Source organism: Podarcis cretensis (assembly GCF_951804945.1).
Source record: "Podarcis cretensis genome assembly, chromosome: 14".
Classification (NCBI taxonomy): domain Eukaryota; kingdom Metazoa; phylum Chordata; class Lepidosauria; order Squamata; family Lacertidae; genus Podarcis; species Podarcis cretensis.
The window spans coordinates 18874065-18901309 of record NC_137183.1 but is presented as its reverse complement, the minus strand read 5'-3'; the positions used below and the strand labels follow the sequence as shown (position 1 = coordinate 18901309).

At 45.6% G+C, this 27245-nt stretch overlaps 1 protein-coding gene across 1 annotated transcript; it reads left to right on the top strand.

Annotated features, from left to right (window-relative positions):
- Positions 1–826: 826 nt before the first annotated feature.
- On the top strand, positions 827–27245 carry MINAR1 (membrane integral NOTCH2 associated receptor 1). The gene is made up of 4 exons (XM_079954228.1): positions 827–980; positions 11434–13782; positions 17920–18174; positions 24269–27245. Exons 2-4 carry the CDS (start codon positions 11485–11487, stop codon positions 24464–24466), a joined length of 2751 nt encoding a protein of 916 aa, XP_079810354.1. The 5' UTR covers positions 827–980; positions 11434–11484; the 3' UTR covers positions 24467–27245.

The window sequence follows — 27245 nt, the reverse complement described above, 5'->3', positions numbered from 1 at the left end:
GGTTTCCCACAGATATCTGGGTGGCCACTGTGGGAACAGGACGCTGGCCTAGATGGGCCTGATCCAATGGCGCTCTTCTGATGTTCTTACGGATGGGAATGTGCATGTCTTTCCTCAGCCCTAACACCACGTTTTTAGGGGCAGCCTTCTGCTGCGTGGGCCCCTGGCCCCACCAAGTACCGCTTCCCGGAGTTGCACCATGGGAGTAAACGCGCTGAACATCGCCTTGTGCGCCCTGGGGAGTTTGCAGCGGTTCCAGAGCCTGGACTTTTGCCTACCCACCCCCCCTCCCGCGCCTATATCCAGTGGGGCTTCTTGGCCAATGATTTACGAGCCACTCTTGCAGGGGGAGCTTTGGAGACGGGAGAAAAGGCCCCGGAGAGAGAGGATGAATGAATGAATGAATGAATGAACGAAGGAGCGTGCATGTGCGTGCTTTGCTGGCTTGCGCGCAAAGGAGATTGTGCAGAGCAGCCTCCCTCTTGCTCCTTCTTCCGGGCTCAAACGAGGGTCCTGACGTCTCCAGGCTGTTGGGGAGCGGCATACCCACAGACCCAGGAGGCGGGGGGTGCAGAGAAAGAAAAATCCAGGAGGGAGCGACCCCCAGCAGCACCAGCAGCAGCAGAAACGTCCCGAGCCGCCCGCAGTGTGCGTTTTGCGTCGCTAGTTTGCAACGACGGGGGTTGACCATTGCAGTTGCGCCCCCTCTCCAATGCCGGAGGAGCGCTGGCCTTTTCTTGCTTTGCCTTTTTTTATTGGATTGCAAACCGACGCTTGGGGGGGGGGGACTCTGCTGGGGGGGGTGTTGCTTCCCGTTCGCTCCGCTTTCCCTCCTCTCTTCCTTCTTCCTCCTCCTCCTCCTTGCAAGGTCCCGGCTGCAAGAACCGCGGCAGAAGAAGACCCTGACATTGAGGGGAGGGGAGGGGGGAGAAGCAGGCGCCGATCATCCCTCCCCAACTCCGCCACAAGACAACTTTGAGGTAAGAAAGAGAGAATCCGGGATCCTGCAAATCCAAATGCGTAAATAGCTCAAACCGCCACAGTTGGCTTGGACAAGGCTTGGTTTGCTTTCCTGAGGAGTGCTCCCTCCCTCCCTCCTTCCACCCACCCCACCCCAGACCGCATTTATAAAGTAGGGGAGAGAAATTTGGGAGAGGTTGGAAAAGGACAATGTCAAGGAAAAGCCGTGTGGGAAGGCCAGGGCCCCCAGTTGGCGAGGAGAGGGGGACAGAGGTATTCATGAAGGGATCCTTTGCCTCTTATAGATGTTTATTTTGGAAAGAGGATTTTGGGAGGTATGGGGCTGGGAGAAAAGCTATACCTGCTGAAATTCCCCACTCTTAAAGGTACAGGAGTCGATTTCCTCCCTCCTGATCGAGCCAGCCAAGCCTGAGTCTGGCTAGATCAAGTAGGGAGACTTTTCAACTGACACGGAATAGATTTGGAGTAGGAACACCGGGCTGGCTCTGCCGGCTCCTGCCAACCTCTTTCTCTTTTTATCCTGGCTTCCCCATGGAGCTGTGAAGTGGGGTCCTGCTGTTTCTTGGTGCTTCAGACTCCCAGGGAGGCAAAGAGAGGGAGGGGGATACAAAATTGTTGCAACAACTTCAGCTTTTGTTGGTGATACTTCTCTGACTGCCTGAGTTCCGTAGGATCCCAGCAGAGGCTGGTGATAAGTTGATGGCAAGAGAAAAACAACAACCCAAACCCTGCCGCCACCGCCTTTCCGGATGGGCAATGGCAGTACCAGAAATCAAGGCAAAAATTTGGAGGCTGTAGAGGTCTGGGATGAGTGGGTAAACATTGCAAAAGAACCTGGCTGCAGGAATGAAAAGACTGTTGTGGATGGGATAGTCAATTCTGGCAAATTCATCTTTGTTTTGCTTTGTGAAATGGAAACACGGGGAAATGGGCTTCAGGGAGGAGGGGGTGCAATGTTTTGGAATCTAAGGTGGGATTGTATGCTTTTCCACTTGTTCCATGCTGCAGATCCTCAATATTAAAAACAACAACAACAACAACACAGAATTAAGGTGACCATGTTTTAATATCTGTGTGGGCAGGAGAGTCATTCTTGTGCTGAAACTGTGTATATCTGTGACAGCGATTGTGGAAGGATTGTTCTCAGCGTGTGAGGGAGTCAGGAACCAAATCATAACATTCTGTGAGGTTTTATTATGGTGTTTTTTTACTATCATAATTTGCCCTGCTTCCCCCACCCTCCCCACACATGTAGATCACTTACCTAATACAGGGAGTTAGTTGCATAACACAATAACAACAGGTATTAATTTAAAGTGTTCTGTAAGGCATTAAGCATTCTTTGAACTTGTGCAGAGAGAAAGCACTAGAGAAGACGGAATGCTATGTGGATATACAATGCATCCTTCTTGGAATGTGTGTGTTCAGTCGTGTAAGAGGTGGTGTGTTTGACAACATGGCAATCAAGCCAGCACAACCTTTTTTTACCTGTGTAGGAAGCCAGGTTTATATAGAGTTTTTTTTATCACCGTTCCTATATCAGAGGAGAGACATAAACCTCACAACTTCCTTGGGATCCACCTATGTTTTTTTGTGATGGATGTTTGATGGGAGAGATGAGGAAGCAGATCCACCGAGTGTTGTTCTGTGCAAAGCTTGCTTTTCTTCCCCTTTTCTCCTGCTGCGGAGAATGCAGACTTGCAATAAATTGTTTGCTGATGAATAAGCCTCTAGCAAATTGCATTGCTTTTTGCTTCCAGGCTGCAGGGCATTGTCCTCACCTCACCACCACCCCGAGCTCCCCATTGGCTTGAGGAGAGTGAATAAAAATCACATTAAGGAGGCGCCTTGCCAGCAAAGTATCTCATACCTGCCCCATGGGGTGGGGATTTGCAGAGAAGCTGAAAGCACAAGCTGGTGGCCCTGGCATTGTGTTCCATTGTGTGTCACACAAGGCTGGCTGGAAGCAAAACTCAACCCCCTGCCCTCCACCTCCTCACTTTGTAAGAGAATGGGACAGGTTGGATTGGAGTGAGCCTGCATGGGGCTCTCTGCCTCCTAAGTGCTTTCCTCTCTTTTTCTCTCCTGATTCAGAAAGCAAATGGGCAGGGGCATCGGAGTGGTCAGGTCTAAGAACTGGCTTGCAGCCTGGTCTTTTGTATGTTTACTCTAAGTATTAATGCTTATTTTAATGGGGCTTCTTCCTAAGCAAATATACCCAGGCTGTTTCCATCACGTTTGGGAGAACAGCCAAGAGTCTTGTGGGTTCTTAAAGGCAGTGTTAGAAACTCAGATATATAAGCCAATCACCAAATGGTACCTCAAACCTAGGTTACACTTGCCACAACAGAATGTCTAGGCATCATTTTTCCTCAATGAATTTTATTATTATTATCTTTCATTCCTGTACTGCTTTATATTTTAAAGGGGGGATCTCAAAACATTTTACAACACATTAAAGCATCAAATAAAACAATCCAGGATAAAATAAATTCAGCCTCCGAGAGAAATATTTCAAAGTAACATTTTGCTTTCCCCATATTTATTTACCTGCTTAATTTATATAGCTTCCCCCTAGCAAAACTTGAGGTTTATTGCGGCATACGTTTTCTGTGTAGGGCTTGTTTTGTGAAATGCTTTGGCTGTTGTATCCTTATTCATGGATACAGTATATGTGTGTGTGTTTGTAAATAGTATGACCAAGAGGCTATGGCATAAAAGGGACTCTCTAGGAACAGGAGCAACCCCACCCAACACAACTAAGCTGCACTCAGAGTAGACCAGTTGGAGTTAATGGACCTAACAGAGTCATGTTGATTAATGCCACTGGGTGAAACTTGGTTGAATGCCACCCACTCACTGTTTGAACTCCTGTTGTTTTGGCTATTTAATTTATTTATTCTTCCATTTATATCCTACCTTTCCTCCCAGGTAGCTCAAGTTGGCTTACATGGTTCTTTCCCCCCCACCCTTCATATTATCCTTGCAACAACCTTGTGAGGTAGGTTAGGCTGAGAGTGGGTGGTGATTGGCTCAAGGTTGTCCAATCAGCTTCATGGCTTGAGTGTGGGATTTGAACTCATCTCGTCCGACACTCTAACTTTTTCTGTGCTGTGTGTATTCCTAACTGAGGAGAACGCTCCGTGTATCTGGCAGAGTGGACTGTCGTCAACAAAGGCTTATGTTGCAGTAACATCTTTTGGCTGCAATCCTAAACACAGTGACTGGGGAGGAGGCCCCATTGAGCACAATGGGAATTACTTCTGCTCAGACATGCTTGAGATCGCACTGTCCATCTCTAGGGTGCTACAATACCAATTTTATTTTGGTTCCACAGACTAACATAATCTGAATTTTGGAGATAAGGATTGATGGCAAATAAGGACGGCCCTACTATTGGTCGGAGTGTGGCAGCCACCTCAGGCAGCAGATGCTGGGAAGCAAGGAGAAGCAGTGAAATGTTGGAGATATTGCCGTTGTGGTTAGTCCTCTGCCCCTTAAAGCTAACCTGCTGCCTTCACTTGTCATGCAGTATGCTATCCCATCACTTGCACTGAAGTAAGATTCCGTTGCCAGGCCCCATCTCTGCTGTGAATTTAAAGCATTACAGTGGTACCTCAGGTTACATATGCTTCAGGTTACAGACACTTCAGGTTACAGACTCCGCTAACCCAGAAATAGTACCTCGGGTTAAGAACTTTGCTTCCGGATGAGAACAGAAATCGTGCAGCGACGGCGCGGCTGCAGCAGGAGGCCCCATTAGCTAAAGTGGTGCTTCAAGTTAAGAACAGTTTCAGGTTAAGAACGGACCTCCGGAATGAATTAAGTTCATAACCCGAGGTACCACTGTATTATAAAACTGTATTTAAACAGTTATGGCTTCCCCCAAAGAATCCTGGGAACTATAGAGTGTTAAGCGAGCTGCAGGGAGCCCCCTATTCTTCTCACAACTCCTAAAGTTCCCTGGAAAGAAAGGTTGACCGTTCAACACTATTCAACCAGCATGGTGTAGTAGTTAATGCATCAGACTGGGACCTAGGAGACCAGGGTTCGAATCCCCGCTCAACCATGAAACTTACTGGGCGACCTTGAGCCAGTCACTCACTGCCTCTGAGCCTTATTGTTGTTGTTGTTGTTGTTGTGTTGTTTAGTCATGCCCGACTCTTCATGACCCCATGGACCAGAGCATGCCAGGCACTCCTGTCTTCCACTGGTTCCCGCAGTTTGGTCAAACTCATGTTGCTATCTTCGAGAACACTGTCCAACCATCTCGTCCTCTGTCGTCCCCTTCTCCTTGTGCCCCCCATCTTTCCCAACATCAGGGTCTTTTCCAGGGAGTCTTCTCTTCTCATGAGGTGGCCAAAGTATTGGAGCCTCAGCTTCAGGATCTGTCCTTCCAGTGAGCACTCAGGGCTGATTTCCTTCAGAATGGATAAGTTTGATCTTCTGCCCCTGAGCCTAGCTTACCTCAAATGTTTGTTGTGGGGGGGTTGAATGAGGAGGGGGAAAATCATTGATGCCTCTTTGAGCTCCTTGGAGAAAAGGGTGGGGTATGAATTAGGTATATAAATAAAGTGTAGCTCTGTGAGGGGAATAGAGGCTCTCCTAACACCTGTCAACATCCTTAACAGACTACAGTTCCCATGATTCTTTGGGGGAAGACACAGGTGTTTAAATCTGTATGATACCGCTTTAAATGTATAGTGCAGATTGTGCCCCGGCCTGGTTGGCTTCTGCATGTGGGATTGGAAGGGGGGCTTTTCTGAGGCAGCAAAATGTATTCGGCCGGCCCTGATGTCAGCCTACCTCTCTGCACCTGCAAAACATGCTACATGAAAGTCAGTTCTTAGGATTTCTACAATTTGATTCCGTATTGCTGTGTTGTGAACTGCTTTGGGCGTCCTTGTGTGGCAAAAGTTCCCCTACAAGGTGCGATATTGATAATAGTGTTAGTAACAGTATGGCAAAAATGGGGCTAAATGATCTGAAACCCAAGTATGTTTTTCTTGGTTTTAAGACCACCTGTCTCAAATGCCAGATTCTGAAGAGTTGCAGCAATTCTCAAACAATGATGGGTGAATATTGTGCAATAGCAAAAAAAACCCTGAAGATCAAAGTAAGAGTGAAATTTTTAATCAGAGATGCTTCTCTAGTATCACAGTATTATCTCTGCTTGTTTGAAGGTAATTGCATTATTTCTGTCCACACAGTGAAATGCTGGAATTTTGCATTGAAAAAGTAATGTATGTCATGCATATTGGCTAAGGTTTCCTTATTATTGCCTAGTCCTGCAGGGTGTTTTTGATTTTTTAAAGATAATTTTGTGTTGCTTTTCTTTTTTGAAGACAAAATAATCTCATTGCCTCAGAGAAGGTGGTCTTGGGAAGGTAAAATGGAATGATTAATGCCACGGTCTGATCTCCCAACAGCTGAAATGCTGGGCTAAGGCTTTTTCCACCTTCACACAAGGAGTATGAAGTGTAGTCAACCTGCTTTCGTAGAGGTCATGAAAGGATTGATCGGTAGTGAGCCCGTAGCTCGTCCTAAAGACCAACCCCGGTAGACTCTGGCAAGTTGTGAGGTGATGTTCTTGTGTGTGCGTTTTCACGGCAGTGCGATTGCTTTGTTCCAGTTGGGGAAATTGAATCTGAGGAAGACTGATCTCTCTTCAAAGACAAAGCATTTCCTTTATTGTTAATTGAACAGTCACAAGGCATTTCGTCTTGAAGGTGGCATGGAGCAGATAAGAGAATTTCCTTTGCTAAGTCAACCTCTTTTGATGTGTAATTCTGCAAGCTTTTGAGCTAACACAGGAGTCTTCGGCAGGTAGACTAGGAAGGCATTTAAATGCCCAGCTGTTCAAAACCGCCCAAGTTAATTGCAATGCGGGAAATGCAAAGGTAACATACATATTATCTTTGGAGGTCAGAGCAGCACTTGAGCTTCCTCTGATGCTGTCTATTGTTTGACTCACTTGCTTGAGATTTGGGAAAGGGCCATTGCTGAAGTGGTAGAACATCTGCTTTGGATGCAGAAAGTTCAAGGTTCACCCCCTGGCAGGCCCATGTAAGGCAGAGGACAGAGAAGCCCCAGAAGCCAGTAAATTTATTTGGCAGGGGAGGTGGGCAGCATTCATGCCTTGGCAGTAGCAGGGGCAGAGATGGGTGCTCTGGCACCGGGAGTGGCACACATGCCGTGTGCCCGGAGGCGGGGCGATCCACCCACAGGCCGATTGACGTGGCTGCGCGATCCTCCCGTACAGAGAGCCAGGGGAAGGTGGAGAGTCGTAGCTTTGCCGCTCGCCGGGCTTGGGGGAGTCGCAGGCGGGGGGGGGCCCACACCGAATGTCACCCCCCCCCCCTTCAGGATGACACCCAGGGCGCACATACTTCTCAAGGTCAGGCCCCAGTCAAAGGATTCATACTACAGTGGTACCTTGGGTTACAAACACTTCAGGTTACAGACACTTTGGCTTACAGACTCTGCTAACCCAGAAATAGTACCTCGGGTTAAGAACTTTGCTTCAGGATGAGAACAGAAATCGTGCTCCAGTGGTGCGGCAGCAGTGGGAGGCCCCATTAGCTAAAGTGGTACCTCAGGTTAAGAACAGTTTCAGGTTAAGAACGGACCTCCAAAATGAATTAAGTTATTTATCCAAGGTACCACTGTATAGAGCAGGGGTAGGCAACCTAAGGCCTGTGGGCCGGATGCGGCCCAATTGCCTTCTAAATCCGGCCTGTGGACGGTCTGGGGATCAGTGTGTTTTTACATGAGTAGAATGTGTCCTTTTTAAAAAAATAAAATAAAATAAATTTTATTAGTATTTTCCACACAACAAGAACAACACGAAAAATATCAAAAAATAACAATACACAACACACAAAAACCAACATTTGAAAAACTAAAAAAGCAACAACTAAAAAAACCAAACAAATCCATATCTTACAAGTTAATAATATAAACACTATAAAAACAACAACAAAACTTTGACTTCCACCAATCCCACAGCACCTCCTTTATCTCTCATTGTGTCTTCCTGTTTTCCTTATCATCTCTATCCTAACATCTAGATATAAATCCCTCTTTCTTATCCTTTCACTTCACAAGGTTATCCCAGACTCAGCCAGATTTCTGTCCTCGAACCTTGACTTTTGAGGTATTCATTTAGGCACTCCCATTCTTTTTTTTACTTCACTTTTTTTTGTCTTACTATGTCTGTCAATTTGGCTAATTCTAAGTATTCTGAAAGCTTACATAACCACTTTGAATGTGTCCTTTTATTTAAAATGCATCTCTGGGTTATTTGTGGGGCATAGGAATTCGTTCATTTTTTCCCTTCAAAATATAGTCCGGCCCACCACATGGTCTGAGGGACGGTGGACTGGCCCACGGCTGAAAAAGGTTGCTGACCCCTGCTATAGAGTATCCTGTAAGAATGACACGCTGTTCCTTTCCTTGGTGTGTTTGTTTTCCAGCTTACCTGCTTTGCTCTGAGATCCACCTTCCCTGAATTCTGCTTTCAGCTAGAATCTCCACAATTAATTTTGGAATTGGGCCATTTAGAGATCGACAAAGCAGAGGGAACGAATCGCTGAAAGAAATGGACAAAGGCAGGACACAGGCTGCATAAAAATGTGCATGCGCTAATTTATACGGATAGATGCAAATATGAAAAATAATCACTACAGTTTGAATAGAAATGCAAGAGACATGCCTGCTCAGTTTGCTGTTCAGGTATTAGCTGTTGATGGGCAACTTCAAGGCCCTTCCTCTCCGCTCTTATGGTCCTTTAATCTGTCAACTAGACAGGACTTCAGATAGAAGACTCCTTCAAATACAGGACTGCCCTCTGTAGAGTAGGATGCATGGACCTTCCTGAAAAAAGGCTGCAGGTATTGATGCCTTTCTTCTGCTCGTGTCATTTCCCCCTCTCTCCCCATGGGCATTGATAAAACGCTGGGGAAAGTCATCCTAAGGTGATGTACGGTCAAGATTCCTTTGATGCAGTTTTACTGAGATGTACATACACTGCAAGCATGTTAGTAAAGCATATCTTGAAAAACATCCTGATGCAATCCTTTTTTTAAAAAAAAAAAGTTTTTATTTATACTTTCCAAGTTTGTGCATTTCATTAGTATTTTTTTTTCTTTTTTTTTTCCAAATACATTTTTATTGAGGTTATACACATAACAAACATACAAACAGATACAAAAAAAAATTATAACAAAAAAAACCCCCAAAAAAGCGTCAGGATATACAAGCCATTAGTATTACAAGCCATTAGTATTACAATCAAATTAACATTTCAAAGTGTGACTTCCTTCCCCCTCTTTCTGCAGTTCCTTAAATTTATTTTTTTAACATCTTCTGCAGATCCAAATTCAGTGCTTTTTTTCTGGAGGAATGCAGGGGTACGCATACCCCTAAACATTTTGTGAATCTAAGTTTGGCCTCATTGAGGGGCAGTATTTCAATCTGAGTAGGAAAATGAGAGTACTCCTAAACTTTTTTTTTTTTAATAGAAAAAAGCACTGTCCAACTTCATTTAATTTGCTCATTTAATTATCTACTTTAAAATATATATTCTTATGAAACTACAGGTTATTACAATAATCCTGCTAATGTTTATCTGTTTGCAATTTATCTGTAAATATTCAGTGAACCATTTCCATTCTTTTATAAAAAGTTTGTTATCTTGACTTCTTATTCTTTCAGTAAGTTTCGCCATTTCTGCATATTCCATAAGTTTTTGTATCCATTCTTCCTTTGCTGGGACTACTCTTTTCCACTTTTGGGCAAGTAGCATTCTTGCTGCTGTAGTAGCATACGTAAATAAATTTCTATACAATTTAGATAGTTCTGTCCCTATAATTCTCAGAATTCTGGGAATTGATGCAGTCATATTGCCAGATCGCTGACTGGGGTAAGGTATTCTGAGGACATAACACCAATCCTGGCATGGCTGTAATGGCTACCAGTTATATTTTGGACTAATTCAAAGTGCTGGTTTTGACCTATAAAGCCTTCTGTAGCTCAGGACCTCTGTGTCTCCTCACACATTAACCAATTTGGACTCTGTATTTAGGGTTGGGTGATACAATATACCTATGTATCATGATGTCAGAAATAAGGATGGAGCTATGTAGAGGCATTGGCTGGCTTCGCGGTGTCCCCCTCATCATGATTACTGCCTGCTCTAGTGATTCCCTGCACCCAGCATGAGGTCAGCTGGAGCTGCAGGGAATGAGACACACATTGACTGGCTTCAAGGTTCTCCCCACAGCCTGTTAACTAGTCATGGCTCCCCCCAAGGAATTATGGGAACTTCGTTAAGGGTGCTGAGATGTATTAGAGGGGCATCCTCTTTTTTTCTTCCAGAGATGAGGGATTGAATGTTATACCGCTCTGGGAATTGTAGCTCTGTGAGGGGAGCAGAGGTCTCTGTATTGTGAACACTGACTGTCAACAATTCTCCAGGGTCCTCTCCCAGACCCACCTGGAAATGTTGGGGATTGAACCTGCACCAAAGCAGGTTCTCTTCCACTGAGCTATATCCCTTCCCTACTACTAATCAGAGGCATTAACTCTATGATTGTATGTAATTGTGGCTATTTATGCTTTTAAATTTGCTATATCATTGTTTATTGGAAGGTGTGAGCCACTCAGGGCACATACAAACACAAATAGGAATTAACAAAAGAATTCCCAGTGTTTGCTACAGTGTGACTGAGAAATACAATGGTACCTTGGTTCTCAAACTTAATCCGTTCTGGAAGTCCGTTCCAAAAGCAAAGCATTCCAAAACTAAGGCGCGCTTTCCCGTAGAAAGTAATGCAGAATGGATTCATCCATTGCAGACTTTTGAAAACAACCCCTAAAAGAGCAATTTAACATGAATTTTATTATCTAATGAGACCATTGATCCATAAAAGGAAAGCAATAAACAGTGTACTGCAGTCACACAATCACTCAATCAATCAATCAGTAGCTGAACTGGGTTCCACACAGTCACAAAAACAAAAAAGAGCCACAAAAACTCAAAACAAATAGCAAAAACAGCTTAATACTCAAAACGGAAATGTGGCACTCAAATTTGAAGTGTAACACTCAAAACAGAGCATGTTCAGCTTCTGGGAAAAAGTTCGCAAACCGGAACACACACTTCTGGGTTTGCAGTGTTTGGGTTCCAAGTTGTTTGTGAACCAAGGTGTTTGAGAACCAAGGTACCACTGTACTGAGATAGATGACATGGTATAGCTTCTCGTGTTCTTAGTGTACATCATTTTAAAAGAAAAAATCAACCCATAGAACACTTAATGACATGAATAAAAGAAAGTGTGATCATTATTCTTATTACCGTATTTAAAAAGTTGCTGTTTTGTTTTAGAGATTTTAGGTGGCTTACGAAACACAGCTTACTTTGTTTCTCTTTCCTGTTGTGTGTTCTTTTAGAACTGGAATAACGCGACTGGGATAAGCAGCAAAGCTTGATCTCCACCAGCCATGGAAACCAGTCAGGACTCTTCTCTGTTCCTTGTGAACATTTTGGAGGAGCTGGATACCAAACAAAACTCTGTCTCCTACCAGGATCTCTGCAAATCGCTATGTGCTAGGTTTGATCTGTCCCAGTTGGCCAAGCTGCGGAGTGTGCTTTTCTACACTGCCTGCCTAGACCCTAATTTCCCCGCCACCTTGTTCAAGGACAAAATGAGGTGCAGCGTGAACAACCAGCAGTCGAAGAAGATCATGGTTGCGGCAGACATTGTGACGATATTCAACCTCATACAGATGAACGGCGGGGTGGCCAAGGAGAAGCTTCCTGTTTCACGGGGAAAGATGGGGAAGAAAGAGTCGCTGGAGTCCTGCCGATCGGACACAGAAGTGTGCAATATGGTGGACTGTGTGCTCAACTGCGAGCTGAGGGATGGAGAATTTAACAGGGGGTATTCGAACAGGAGGTCGTCCAAATGCAGGAAAGGAGATTGCAAGGACTGCCCACAGTTTGTACCTGCTTCCGAGCCCAACTTTCTGCTTGGCGTCAATAAGGAGATGAAAGGGCGAGCGGCTTCCCTCGACCGACTGCAGGCCTTGGCGTCCTACACCATTGCCAGCTCTCCCCCCTGCGAAATGCAGAGCACATATTTCCCCATGAACCTCGAAACCGAGTCTATATCTGACCAGGACTCCTTGCCCACCAGCGGGAGCATCAAGGAGGCATTCATTTCGAACGACGAGCCCTTTGTGATGCAGTCGTGCGTGCAGAAGCGGAACATCTTCAAGGAGGACTTCCACAACCTCATAACCATTTCGCCCAGCTTAATGTCGCCCACTAGCAAAGCAGAGGACGAGCTCGTCGAACCTCCGGGCAGGAAAGAGACCTCCAAGCAGGCATTTTTCAACCACAGTTTTGAGATGCCCTACAGCAGTCAATACTTGAACCCAATTTATTCGCCTGTGCCTGATAAAAGGAGGGTCAAGCATGAAAGCTTAGACGATCTCCAGGCTTCTACTTACTTTGGCCCGACGACTGTTCTCGGACCTCAAGAAACCAAACGGTGGCTGGGGAAGCCGAGCAAACAAACTCCGTGGCCGGTCAAAAGCTGGAGTTTGAACACAGAAGAAGTACCTGATTTTGAAAGGTCCTTTTTCAACAGGAAACAGTCTGAAGAGAATCCACGGTACCAGGGTTCAAACAGCCAGCCTTCCAATTTCCCAGCCACGGAGAGGCGCCAGCCTTATCTTAACCCCAAGGATCAGCAGTCAATGATGCAGTCTGGCTACGCCATGAAACCGAACGGGCATAAACCCAAAGACATCCCCTCCATCTTGGAAGTGGAGAAGCACGAGCCCATGAAGAAGTTTAAAGACAAGAGTATTAACTGCACCTCCATCCAGCTTCTGAGCATTGACAAAACAAACAGTGTTGGGACACAGACAGACCAAGAGGGGCTGGAACACAAGAAGTGCAAAGAGATGGTCCACCCCAGTCAGAATAAGTACGGAGAGAGACATTCTCTTAAGCAGTCCGACGATGACTCTGAAATTGTCAGCGACGACATCAGCGATATCTTCCGGTTTCTGGATGACATGAGCATCTGTGGGTCTACCGGGGTGATGCAGTCGTCGTGTTACAACAGCACCGGCTCGCTTTCTCAGATACACAAATCGGACTGCGAAAGCTCCCCTGAACACCACTTAGCTAAAATATCCAACGGCAATGCCAGCAACAAGCTGGAAAAAGTCTCGCGCCTGGAGATCAGCGGCACAGACGACGAGCTGAAAACCAGTGTCTGCAAACTGGTTTTAAGGATTGGGGAAATCGAAAAGAAACTGGAGTCTCTCTCCAGCGTCAGGGATGAAATTTCCCAAGTCCTGGGGAAGCTGAACAAGTTGGATCAAAAGATTCAGCAGCCAGAGAAAGTGAGCGTCCAACTGGATCTCAATTCCTTGACCAGTGAGGTTCAGTCTGAAGAAAGTACCTCGCCCAGGATCTTTTCGTGCCATAATTCTTCGCACGGAGGCAAACTGGAGAATAATCCGGACTGGTGTTGTTCGGATGCCAGTGGCAGCAATAGCGAAAGCCTCCGGGTCAAAGCCTTAAAAAAAAGCTTGTTCACCAGGAGGTCTTCGAGGTCACTGACAGAGGAAAACAGTGCCACAGAATCCAAGATAGCTAGTATATCTAACTCCCCTAGAGACTGGCGAGCTATCACATATACGAACCAAGCTGGCATTACGGAGGAAGATATGAAAGACAGGGGTGGAGGCGAGAACAAAGACTGGCACAGAAAATCCAAAGAGGTAATTTTTCAATTTCTGCTCAGTGAATTATATTTTTAACTTGACTGCATGAAAAGGATCTGGTGTAATTCGTAAAAGGCTCTGAGGATTACAACATCTGCCTACTACTACACTACTGTTAGAATTGTTTTAATGAATTTCCGTCTGTTTTCTTAACCCACTTGTTTTTTACTTCCCCACGGCAATATCCAGAATACATAAGGAGCTGCAGTCTAAAAACAACACCGATCGTATAATTTGAGATTGTCCCAAAACAACACCAGCTGCCCCAAAATGTAGATTTTTTAATTTACATGGTATACTTAGAATCATAGAATTGGAAAGGGACCCCATGGATCATCCAGTCCAATCCCCTGCAGTGCAGGAATATGCATCCGTACGGGGATCAAAATCGCCACCTTGGCCAACTGAGCTAACCTGAAAGCAAATAGACTTGTATAGTTCATTTGACAGTTCAGTTTGCATGTTAATTCTTTACAGATAGGACTCACCTATTGGTGAGAAATGCCTTTAAGAAGTGTATACTCACATGTGCTCTCCCTCTGTTTAGATATCTCTGTATTCTGACATTATTATTATTATTATTATTATTATTATTATTATTATTATCATCTGATGTTAGTCTGTAATTATAGGGTCACACCATTATAATGAGAAGTCAGATTTCCAGGGGGTAGTTAGAAAATGGTTCATCGGACTGATTTGAAACTGGGCAGTGTAGGAGAAGCATTTTTCAGGATGGTTCAAACCAAATTTGGGGTAGAAGGGGTAAGAAATGGCTTATTCTGAAGAGGTTTTTTAAAAATACCAGCTTCTTGATGGGTACCTTATGTTTTTATTTCTTAGATTTTGCTCAGGTGATTTTTCCAGAAATATTTCTCCATTTGTACTGCATCTTTTCTGTTAGGTCAAAAGGAATGCCTAGAGAGTCTGCTTTTGTCGAATAGTAGTGTAATATGTTTGTAGATTGGGTTAAAAATAAATAAACCAAAAGGGCATTTTTGTGGCCAGTGTTGGTCAATGGGATTTCATACGGTTGTTCCTTGCACATGCTCAGTACGAACTTGTTGTGAGAGAAGGTTAGGTGGAGGAAAGTTGGGTGGAGTGAGAATGTCTGTCAGACAGGTCAGTTGGAACATGTGTAGGACAGAAAAGAACTGCGAGAGGGAAATGAAAGTTTATTGTTATTTTTAATTATAGAGCCACAGCGGTTAGGGGTATGTGTGTTGACTGAATCGTGTTCCTCCATTTATGATGAGAAATTGGAAGGGCGGTAGTAGGTTCTACGCCTCACAGTTTGAGCGTGTCTCAGCGGAATGATATGAAACTCAGCAGCATAGGAGAGACAGCTTCGAGGGCAGCCCATGATGAATTTGAGATGGACAGGATAAGAAATGGCTTTTTTTGGATGAATTCAGCATTTGGTGAGAGACTTCAGCTTGTTGACAGGTTCTGTCCATTGTTCTTTCATAGATTTTGCTGGGGTGGTTTTTTAGGGGAAAAATTTGTTAGTAGTGTGTGATTTGAGGAAACTAGGGATGGTTTAAAGATTAAGAGAGTATGTAACATGTGCTTGTCACATTGTGTAACATGTTTGTAGTTTGTGGGCATTTTAAAGAAGATCCTTCTTCTTGGTTGAGCGGTACAGAACTTTATGAGTATATTAAATAACTTATACAAATAACTTTCTTCTTGTTTTTAAACAGGCTTTAAAGTCTTTCTTGTTCACAAGGCTTTTATGAATGATTAAAGCCTTGCTTGCTCCTGTGTATACTATTATGCTTATGGGTTTTGTTTTAGTTATTTATCCTGTTTTGAACTGTAGAAGTTTTCTTTGTTTGTTTAGTTATGTCAGGTGCCTTGAGAATTTATTTTATTTTATTTCAAGAAATCCAAAGAAGATTGTTTCAATTTGGATATTATTTCAGAAGGTGCAAAATTGGTAAGGTAAAGGGACCCCTGACCATTAGGTCCAGTCTAATGACTAAGTCACTTCTGGCGAACCAGAGCAGCGCACGGAAACGCCGTTTACCTTCCCGCCGGAGCGGTACCTATTTGTCTACTTGCACTTTGACGTGCTTTCACACTGCTAGGTGGGCAGGAGCTGGGACCGAGCAATGAGAGCTCACCCCATCACGGGGATTAACCCGTGATGTTAGGCTCTGTGGTTTAACCCACAGCGCCACCCGTGTCCCCGCAAAATTGGTAGATTCATATTAAAATGTGAACGGTATTTCTTACCCTGTTCCTAGTCACTTTCAGAGTCACTTCCCTCCTTCCGCACATAGGAGGCAGAGTTTTAGGGAAGAGATGGAGGGAATCAACCCTCCCTAGCCAGCCAACCGATTCACCTGTGTGGAGTTTCATGAGCTCTTCTGCATGAAATTCCTGGTTGACTAGGGGTGCATTTAGAAATGGGGAATAGTGCATGGGACACGGGTGGCGCTGTGGTCTTAACCACTGAGCCTCTTGGGCTTGCCGATCAGAAGGTCGGTGGTTCGAATCCCCGCAACGGAATGAGCTCCTGTTGCTCTGTCCCAGCTCCTGCCAACCTAGCAGTTGAAAAGCATGCCAGTGCAAGTAGACAAATAGGTACCTCTGTGGTGGGAAGGTAAACGGTGTTTCCATGCACTCTGGCTTCTGTCACGGTGTCCCATTGTGCCAGAAGCGGTATAGTCATGCTGGCCACATGACCCAGAAAGCTGCCTGTGGACAAATGTCAGCTCCCTCAGCCTGAAAAGCGAGATGAGCGCCGCAACCCCATAGTCGCCTATGACTGGACTTAACCATCCAGGGGTCCTTTTCCTTTTCACCTTTAGTGCATTAGTTTTCCTGATTATAACAGTAGTGCTGCTGCCCCGTTCTCTAATGTTCCTTTCACACTGCAGTACCTGTTGTGTTATGGAACTGTAGCTTATTGACCCATAAACCAGCATGTTTGCATTGACTTTCATTCATACCACTAGACATGGTGTGACACAACCAACATCATTGGACAACGTTTCTACAGAAGCTACATGTGTGCTTCTGTTCCTCCATGATAATTGCAGGAAAGAACTATATGCTGGTGTACTCCCCCAAATTTTGCCACTTTACTCCCACAATTTTTCCGGGTTAAGGGCTGCAAATGGTGCCCCCCACCCCGCAATCAAATAACACAGAAATGAGCACTAAACAGGTACTGCATTCCATTAGTTTTCCCATAAGTGGCTTCTGCGTTGTGTATAATGCAGAAATAAACAGCAAGGGAAACATTGGGGAAATGGAATAAACCAATAAGTTAAAGTATAGCTTTGTTGTACTTCTGTTAGATCAAGGTCCTGAATGATGGATGTGTATGTATATTTTGATGAACTGAATTGGCGGGGAAGTGTGTGTGTGTGTGTGAAAATAGTAGTAATTAGCTTATTTTTTAGTAGTAGTATTTAGGGCTGAGCGATATCTGGTTTTCAACAGCAGCTAAACATCATGATTTTTATTATTATTATTTATACCCCGCCCTCCCCAGCCAAGGCCTGGCTCAGGGTGGCTAACAAGCAATAATGAAAACAAGTTGAATGAATACAACTTAAAAACAAGATTAAAATGCAACATTAAAATAATGAAACAGTAAAATATAAAAATGTTAAAATGCAGCCTCATCACAGGACGAGAAAGAAAAAAGAAAGTGATATAGATGATATAGTGATATAGCAGAATGTCTGAATGGTTTTTCCTGCATTGTGATTTTTGCACAGCACAGAACACACACACATCGTGATTCACAATAAAAAATTATGAAACCAATATCACAATATGGACTTCAAACCAGTCTTGAATGATATATTGATATATCACCCAGCTCTAGGTGTAATACATATAGTAACCATTTTATGGATGATATATAATATGACTTGTGCTGTACCTGTGATGTTCTATTATGTAATTGCCATTTGTTGTTTGCAAGCCGCTTTCGGATTTGTTTGAATGGAAAGCGGCATAGAAACACATTGAATGAAATTAAAAATGAATCAAATAAACAGCCATGTGGGTGCCGCCAAGGCAACTGAGCTGTTGAGCATGAAACTCCTTTCTTTCTTTCTTTCTTTCTTTCTTTCTTTCTTTCTTTCTCTGAACTACTTGTGTGACTCACTGCAGACAGATAGACAGTATGAAACCCCACACCCCCCAAGGCACTCCAAACAACCCAAAGATGGCTTCTTGATTGAGCAAGTCTTCAGCCCCCACCCTTACCCGGCGTCGCTCAAGTCGCACATGAAGACCAACCCCCTCTACACGGACATGCGGCTGATGGAACTGGCAGAAGTGAAGCGGGCTCAGCCGTCGTGGACCATTGAGGAATACACGAGAAACTCGGGCGAGAAAGGAAAATTGGCCGCTCTGGATCTACAAGTGAGTCACGTTGGTTTCCACCGTGGGTGGCCTGTGCCAAAGTGGAACCTGCCCAAAAGAAGGGGAAACCTGAATGTTGAAGGGTATAGAGATTCATATTGTCAGTAAGTATGTCAGACCCTCTAAGTGTCCCTGTTTTCCAAGGACAGTCCCGGATTTACAGAAGCCATCCTGGTTTCTGATGTGATCCCGGAATGTCCCGCTTTTTCTTAAGACGTCCCTATTTTCATCGGAGAAATGTTGGAGGGTGTGGAGTTATGTGACCCCCGAACCAAGGAGATAAGTAACTATACAACATTTAGAAAACATCTGAAGGCAGCCCTGTAGAGGGAAGTTTTAAAATGTTTAATGTTTAATCGTGTTTTTTATATATATCGGTAGCCGCCCAGTCAGATGGATGGGGTATAAATATTATTATTATTATTATTATTATTATGGAATAGGACGTCCCTATTTTCAACGAAGAAATGTTGGAGGGTGTGGTAGGTTTGGATTGCAAACCTGTATCTGAGAGGTGCAGGAGCTTTTTCTTCCTATGAGCTGCATTTCCTCGGGAGAAAGTGGTCAGGGTTTACATACCAGGAGTGGGCGGGGCCCATTCCCATATTAATTAATTAATTAATCTCTATACCTCCCTATACCTGAAGGTCTCAGGGTGGTTCACATAAAGCAGGCATCCCCAACCTCGGCCCTCCAGATGTTTTGAGACTACATTTCCCAGCATCCCTGACCGCTGGTCCTGCTAGCTAGGGATCATGGGAGTTGTAGGCTAAAAACATCTGGAGGGCCGAGGTTGAGGAAGCCTGACATAAAGGATCACATACATATAATCCAAATACAAACGACAACCCAATGGAACCACCCTAAAAAGAGCCAGCATTTTAAAAAGTGTGTAGGATGTAAATCAGATCAGTCAAAGGCCAGGTTCAAGAGGAACGTTTTTGCCTGGCGCCTAAAGGTGTATAATTAAAGTGCCAGGCGAACTTCCTTGGAGAGAACATTCCACAGATGCGGAGCCACTGCAGAGAAGGCCCCTGTTTTTGTGTTGCCACCCTCCTGACCTCTCGAGGAGGAGGAACATGAAGAAGGGCCTCAGAAGATGATCTCCGGGTCCGAATAGGTTCATATGGAAAGAGGTGGTCCTTGAGGTATTGCAGTCCTGAGCTGTTTAAATCACATTCCCTGCGTCTAGGGGCGGAGGCAATAATGCAGTGATATCAATTACAGGAAGCCACTGGAGGGGAGAGCACTGTTGTGCTTGGCTCCTACTTGAGGATTTCCTCGTGCAGGCATCGGGGGGGGGGGGGCTGTGAGAACAGGATGACTAGATGGGTCATTGGCCTGATCCAGCAGGTTCATCTCATGTTCACACAAATTCACACACATGTAAGGTGTGTGCAGGTGTTTGCATGAACACCTGAATGATCTCAAGTGTGGATTGGGGCACATCCTGGCTGCATGCCCAATGTCCTTGTGTGCATTGCCTGCCCCCACTCAGTCCACAGTCTTCCGCATGCCCTGGTCCTTGATCATTCAGAGAGTTCTACTAGCATTCAAAGGAACACAAGAAGAAGCCACACAGAGAGGTTCCTTGGACAACACAGGCAAGATCAGGGGCCAAGCAGGGAGAAGAAATGTACACAAGGACATTGGGGTGGGCCTTGTGTGTGCACCTGAACATGCCTTACATGTGTGCGAATTGGGTGCGTGCAATGATTGGGACCTCCCATCATTTAGCTTGGTCCCTGAGGTTGAACACTGAGGGCCTTCTGATGGTTCCATCACTGCGGGAAGTGAGATTATAGGGAACCAGGCAGAGGGCCTTCTTGGTAGGGGCAACCTTCCTGTGAGACGCCCTCCCATCAGATGTCAAGGAGATAAAGAACTACACAACTTTCAGAAGACATCTAAAGGCAGCCCTGTATAGGAAAGTTCTTTAATGTTTTATATGTGCTGGAAGCCACTCGGAGCAGCTGGGGAAACACAGCCAGATGTAAAGGTAAAGGTAAAGGTACCCCTGCCCGTACGGGCCAGTCTTGACAGACTCTGGGGTTGTGCGCCCATCTCACTTAAGAGGCCAGGGGCCAGCGCTGTCCGGAGACACTTCCGGGTCACGTGGCCAGCGTGACATCGCTGCTCTGGCGAGCCAGAGCCGCACACGGAAACGCCGTTTACCTTCCCGCTGGTAAGCGGTCCCTATTTATCTACTTGCACCCGGAGGTGCTTTCGAACTGCTAGGTTGGCAGGCGCTGGGACCGAGCAGCGGGAGCGCACCCCGCCGCAGGGATTCAAACCGCCGACCTTTCGATCGGCAAGCCCTAGGCGCTGAGGCTTTAACCCACAGCGCCAGTATAAATAAAATAATGATGATGATAATGATGATGATGATGATCCCTTCTAGTTTTGGTATTACTTTGGACCATTTGCACACTCAGGCGCACAGCTGACTAGATCTCTAAATCCACCCCCACTAAGTTCACTCACAACCCATTCTCAACACATTCACACCAACTGCTTGGCTTCTATGCTACAGTGCTTAGAGGGGGCTTCCTTTCTCAGCACGCAGTATGGAAATGTAGCAAGCTGCCCACAGAGATCAGAAGCAGTCTCTTACTCCATGACAGCCTCAGCAGCAGGAGAGCAATGGAACAAGTCCATGCTAGATAGGATTTTGCAGTCTAGCAGCAAACCGCAGTGCAACAAGTTCCCCATCTCTCACTTTGCCTATTCTAAATCCTCAGAGCACGTCATGCATATTATAACTAGGGTTGTAGCGTTCAGTCAATTATCTGTTTTAGAAACTGACCAACTGGAGAGGTGCAAACCAGGTAGCAGAGTTGCTGCTGCTGCTTAAAAATGTTGATTGTTTTGTTTTTGTTTGTTAAAACTCATTTATTCAAAAGTTACAATGCAGCTTTGTTCCCTGCCGTAATATCACAGAATGATCACTGCATTCCTCAATCCCTCGTCACTGTCATTTTGGCTCGCCGGATGCCCTCAGTAGGAACCCAACTACCAATCTGATTTCAATTAATATATTAATTGTTTTTAATAAGATACTCCCTTCTAGCTTTGAGAAGCACCCAAATGGACTTTGCATATGGCGGTCAGTACTCACACTCCAAATCAGCACCAGATGCCATTTTAATTTCCCACGATGCCTGGTGTTGAAATAGCTCTTGTCTGAGATGTTGTGTGGGAAGCTAAATTGACTGTTCCACACCACCTGGCCCAGGAGCCTCAGAGCTGGCAAATAATATTATGGTTGGTTCCTGGCAACTGACCGAGGATTACAAATGCAGGTGTCAGGTCTGGTCGGCCTACGTGGCTGGTAGGCTCCCTTCGGTTCTGTGGGTCGCTTGTTGTGCAGGCCTGCCCTCCCTCAGAATTTTACACATGAGTTGTATTTTAAATAGTAATTTCCCCACCACCACCAGATGCTTTTCGCAGTTTCTGTCACACACAGGTGGCAAGATTCAGGAATAAATCAGCCGTTCTGAGACCCAAGAGACTGGAGGGGTTAGAAGATTTCAGTCACAAGGTGTTGCTAGGACTTGACTTAAGGACATCTTGCAGTCTGTTTTTAGAGAGGCTGCCGAATTAAGAGCAGGAAGCGTTGCAACAGGGGAGCGTGAGGCAGCCACTTTATAATAAGCTTTGTTTCATTGTTTGTTGAAAATTTGAGAGCGTGGCGACAGAGGAAGCCATCTTTGGGAAGCTGCCTGTCAGCCTGAATTTTTCAGCAGATCCAATACACTCTCTTTTTATATTCAGTGGATTCTCGGGTTGCAAACGTGATCCGTGCAGGAGGCCTGTTCACAACCCGCAGTGTTCGCAACCCACAGTGCCGTGTCTGCGCATGTATGAGTCGCGATTCGGCGCTTCTGCGCATGCAAAAAACGTGATTTAGTGCTTCTCTGCATGTGCGATTGCCGAAACCCGGAAGTAACCTGTTCCAGTACTTCCGGGTTCGGCGCGGTGCGCAACCTGAAAACATGCAACCTGAAGCGTTTGTAATCCAAGGTATGACTGTACAGTCATACTTCAGCTCCTGAATGCCTCCCTTTAAGTACTTTTCGGATCCCGAATGCCGAAAACTCAGAAGTAAGTGTTCCGGTTGTCGAACATTTCGGAAGCCGAATGGGCTTCCAGAACTGATTTGGCAACCAAGATTTGTCTGTAAAGGTAAAGGTAAAGGTACCCCTGCCCATACGGGCCAGTCTTGACAGACTCTGGGGTTGTGCGCCCATCTCACTTAAGAGGCCAGGGGCCAGCGCTGTCCGGAGACACTTCCGGGTCACGTGGCCAGCGTGACATCGCTGCTCTGGCGAGCCAGAGCCGCACACGGAAACGCCGTTTACCTTCCCGCTGGTAAGCGGTCCCTATTTATCTACTTGCACCTGGAGGTGCTTTCGAACTGCTAGGTTGGCAGGCGCTGGGACCGAGCAGCGGGAGCGCACCCCGCCGCAGGGATTCGAACCGCCGACCTTTCGATCGGCAAGTCCTAGGCGCTGAGGCTTTAACCCACAGCGCCACCTGCGTCCCTTAGATTTGTCTGTAGATGGCTTCAAAGAAGAATCGCTTCTTGCCTGTGTCCGCTTTGCTATCACTAGCCACGATGTCTATGTTTTGCCTCCACTGTCAGAATACTGCTTACTGGGAATCAAGCAGGAAGAGTCTCCTCACAGAACTACAATTCCCAGAGTGGTTTAGCAATCAAGCCTTCTTCCAGGGAACTCTGGGAATTGTGGTTCTGTGAGCAGAATAGCAGTTTCCTAGCAAACTCTCAGGACCCTCTAGGTCCCAGCTCACAGAGGACCAACGCTAGGCTGTCGTAATGTACAAAAGTCTTTATTGAAGTTCAATTTCCATTTCAAAGCCGCAGCGCGCAGCCCTACATCTTAAAACCTAGATCGGCGAAGTCCCGTCTGAATCTCCTCCCCTCTTACACCAGTTTAAGATCCTAGCCCTGCTCCACCTTTTCCGCTGCTCTCTTCTCCTCTGGGTCCTCCTGCCCACTGTGGCATCCCCCTTTCTGGACTCCTCAGACTCTGAGTCGCTTAGCTCCTCCCCCTGTCTCCGGCGGGCTTTAGGACCCGGTTCCCAATCCTCATTCTCTGCTGTCCCACGCTCCTGTACATTTGAACTTGCCTCTCGCGCCAACCCAGTGACCTTCCTCCTGACCGTTACACTACTTCTGTCACTGCTTCCCTCTTCCGGGATACTGGCCGGATCTGACCTCCCCTCCGTTGTCTGACTCTCCGATGGAGGCGTGGTCAGCCCTGACTCCTCTCCTCTCCCTGCTGGGGGAGACGCTACTCCCGATACCTGTGACTCTTCCCCCCCACTATGCTCTGGTGGGGAAGCTGGTCCTGATTTCCAACTGCTGCTCTGGGAGTCCCCGCTGGCCCCTTGCTTCTGGGGTGTCCCCCTTGGGACCCCCCTTGCCCTGGCCACCGGCGCCCCCTTCTGTGAATCTTCCGATTCGCTGGAGAGGCTCATGGAATCCCTCGGTCCACTGTCCTCTTCTCCTACGCTCCCCTCGGATTCTTCTCCTTCGCTCTCCATCTCCTCTCTTCCCTGTGCCTCTGCTCCTGAGCCCCTGACATAAGTGTTCCGGTTGTCGAACATTTCGGAAGCCGAATGGGCTTCCAGAACTGATTTGGCAACCAAGATTTGTCTGTAGATGGCTTCAAAGAAGAATCGCTTCTTGCCTGTGTCCGCTTTGCTATCACTAGCCACGATGTCTATGTTTTGCCTCCACTGTCAGAATACTGCTTACTGGGAATCAAGCAGGAAGAGTCTCCTCACAGAACTACAATTCCCAGAGTGGTTTAGCAATCAAGCCTTCTTCCAGGGAACTCTGGGAATTGTGGTTCTGTGAGCAGAATAGCAGTTTCCTAGCAAACTCTCAGGACCCTTAACAAACTACGCTTTCCCAGAATTCTTTGGGGGAAGTCGTGACTGTTCAAGTGGTACAGCAGTGCTTTAAATGTATCGTGCGGATGTGGCCTAAGTTGTGCGTATCCTTATTTAGAGCTGGAATTTAGAGAAAGAGAATCTTAATGGCTTTATTTTTCTTTTTACTTTCCAGACTCAAGAATCTTTAAACCCCAACAATTTAGAGTACTGGATGGAGGACATCTATACCCCAGGCTATGACTCGTTACTAAAGCGCAAAGAAGCTGAATTCAGAAGAGCAAAAGTTTGCAAAATAGCTGCCCTGATTGCAGCCGCAGCCTGTACTGTTATCCTTGTCATTGTCGTTCCCATATGTACTATGAAATCGTGAATTTGACGATGGATGAATAAATCCATCCTGTAACATTTGCTCCAGATATTCCATTCAGTCTTTTAAATAATCACCTTATGGCAAAAATTGTAACCGTGAACTGGGAAGGATGCGCTGAGCGATCCCAGCGAGGGAGCATGTAAAGACATTTGGGGTTTGTTTGTTTCTGTTTCTGTTTTGTTTTTTGTTTTTTTAAAAAAGAAGAGTCTTTTTAAAATAGCAAAGCACCTGGCAGACTTAACGCTAACTAGGTTTAAATTTTTACACGTTATTACAAGTGGAATTCTTTTCCTCTCTTTTCCCCCCACCCTTTGAAGAGAAGGTAAAATATTTTGCAAGACTGGCTGTGGATGAAGAAAGAGGTTCCTCTCCCTCCTCTGTACCGAGAGAGATTTTATACTAAAGTTATCTAGATTGACTGCTAACCATCCTGTACAAATATGCATCTCGTCAGACAGATAAGAGCAGTGATACTGCACTCCAAAGTATGAACAACCTGAATGTATTTTTGTGCTGGTTCTGTTACGTATTCCTTGTTTGTCCAGTTTTGAATGCAGATTGGTTGCCATGGGACGGGTGCGTTCCGACATTTGGAATTGATAAGGGCTCTTTGTAACAAGGTCTTCCCCTCAGACCCTCCTTTGTTATCACTGAGTACTTTGGTGAAGCATCATCTGCTGTAAACCAAAAAGATCCAAAAGGGTTTTTTATTGCTTGCATTAATAATCACATTTCCAAAAAAAAAGCTGGCATGTGCTTCCAGCCAAAAAAAGGTTCCATTGTTGTTGTTTTACCTCCACCAATGGCGTACAAATGTTGCTCTTTTGTTCCGTTCCAGTCATGGCGAAATCCAACAAATTCAGGAGGTGTCCATTGTTCTTCTGCGATGGTTGGAATGCTTATAACCAGAATGGTTGTAACTTAGGGAAGTTTGCACAGTTGCTGTTGGTTTCTTGGTGTGGAGAGGAAAGGATCCATGCACAGGCAACATAATTCCTGGTGACATGCATGTTGTCTGTGCAGTCCTATCACTTGTGCAATTGGTACACATGAGAAAGGCCGTGTGCATGTGTCAGATGTTTGCGCATGGAGCTCCGACACATGAGGGCTGGTCTTGGACCCATCAGGATCCTCCATTGTGTGGAAAAGCTCTGTGCATGTGCATTGATGTGGCACATATGCCCAATGTACATATGGGTGGCGGGATCTAGCCAGTTCAGTGCATAGGCAGTGGGAGGCTGGCTATTGGCTGGATCCCCTGTCACTCTTCTCTGTTGAACTTGTGAGGAGGTTTGTCAGAATGTTACTTTCGCAACAAACATTTTGTGCCTTTTTAGAATGTAAACGAACAGGATGGGTCATTTGTGTTTTGTGGTGACTGGGTTGTCGTTGTCGTTTTAATACTTTTCATTTCATAACAAAGCGCTGCATCGGGCGGGCAGTGCAAATCCTTCATTATGTTTTTCAGATCTAGAACTAATACAGTATTTTCAGTGCATGCTTAAACGTGCAAACCAAGAGTTGTCTCCAACTAGGTCCTGCTCAGAGTAGACCCACTGAAATTAATAGTCTTGCATTAGTCATGTCCATTAACTTCGGCGAATATACTCTTGAGTAGAAATAGCACTGGCTACAACTCCCAGGTGTTTTGGGAGAAGTATTGTAGAAAGATGCTGAGATGTCTTATGGAATCCCCATTCGCCTCTACAATTCTCTGTGGAAAGGAATTGGTTGTTAAACCACCCTGTGGAGAACAGGGTTCTACCAACAACTCTCAGCATCCTTAATGAACTACAGCTCCCAGAATTCCTTGGGAGAAACCATGACGGTTTTAAAGTGGTATCACAGTACTTCAAATGTATGGTGTGAATGTGGCCTAACTTAGGTTGATTGTTTTTTGTGGTTCTACTGTGGATTCCTATTCCTCTCAGAAAGCTACGTTTCCCAGAGTTCCCTGGGAAAGAGCATGAGCTGTTAAACCATTCTGGGAATTGTAGATCTGGGAGAAGAACAGTGGTCTCCTAACTACTCTCAACAGTTCCCAGGATTCTTTGGGATTGGGAAGCCATGATTGAAGTGCAGTGCAGTGAACAGTGCAGATGGGACCATTGTTTTTAGGGTTGGATATTGCTTTCAGCTGTCTGTGGTAAGTGTTCCTCATATTTTGAAATAGTGGGTGCTATTTAGCCCCAACTACAGCTGCATATCATGCACCCATGCGCTGTAATGTTTTGACAGTGCTCAGATCAGCCCGGAAACAAAATGTCTCCTTTTGAAGCGATGACTCCTCTATGACGACTGTGAACCAACCAGTGTCTGGATCCGAGTGTGCAAATTTCAGCGTATGACGTTTGCTCTGCTTGTTTCTTTTAGTGCTGGCCAGTGTCTTTTCATGCACTTCTTCAGGTGGTCTCCCTTTCCAGGATATGGAATGAGTAAAACCTAAAGGTTGCTTCAGACATTGTGACAAGAGGCTGTGCATTGGGGAAACCACAGAATCAGGGTATGGTGTTTGTAGGGATGGGCAAATCCTGTCAATTTCAATTTCTCTCACCTTCTCATTTTTCCCATCCTAAATTCACTTCAGGGACGCGGGTGGCACTGTGGGTTAAACCACAGAGCTTAGGACTTGCCGATCAGAAGGTCGGCGGTTCAAATCCCCGCGACGGGTGAGCTCCCGTTGCTCGGTCCCTGCTCCTGCCAACCTAGCAGTTCGAAAGCACATCAAAGTGCAAGTAGATAAATAGGTACTGCTCCGGCAGGAAGGTAAACAGCCTTT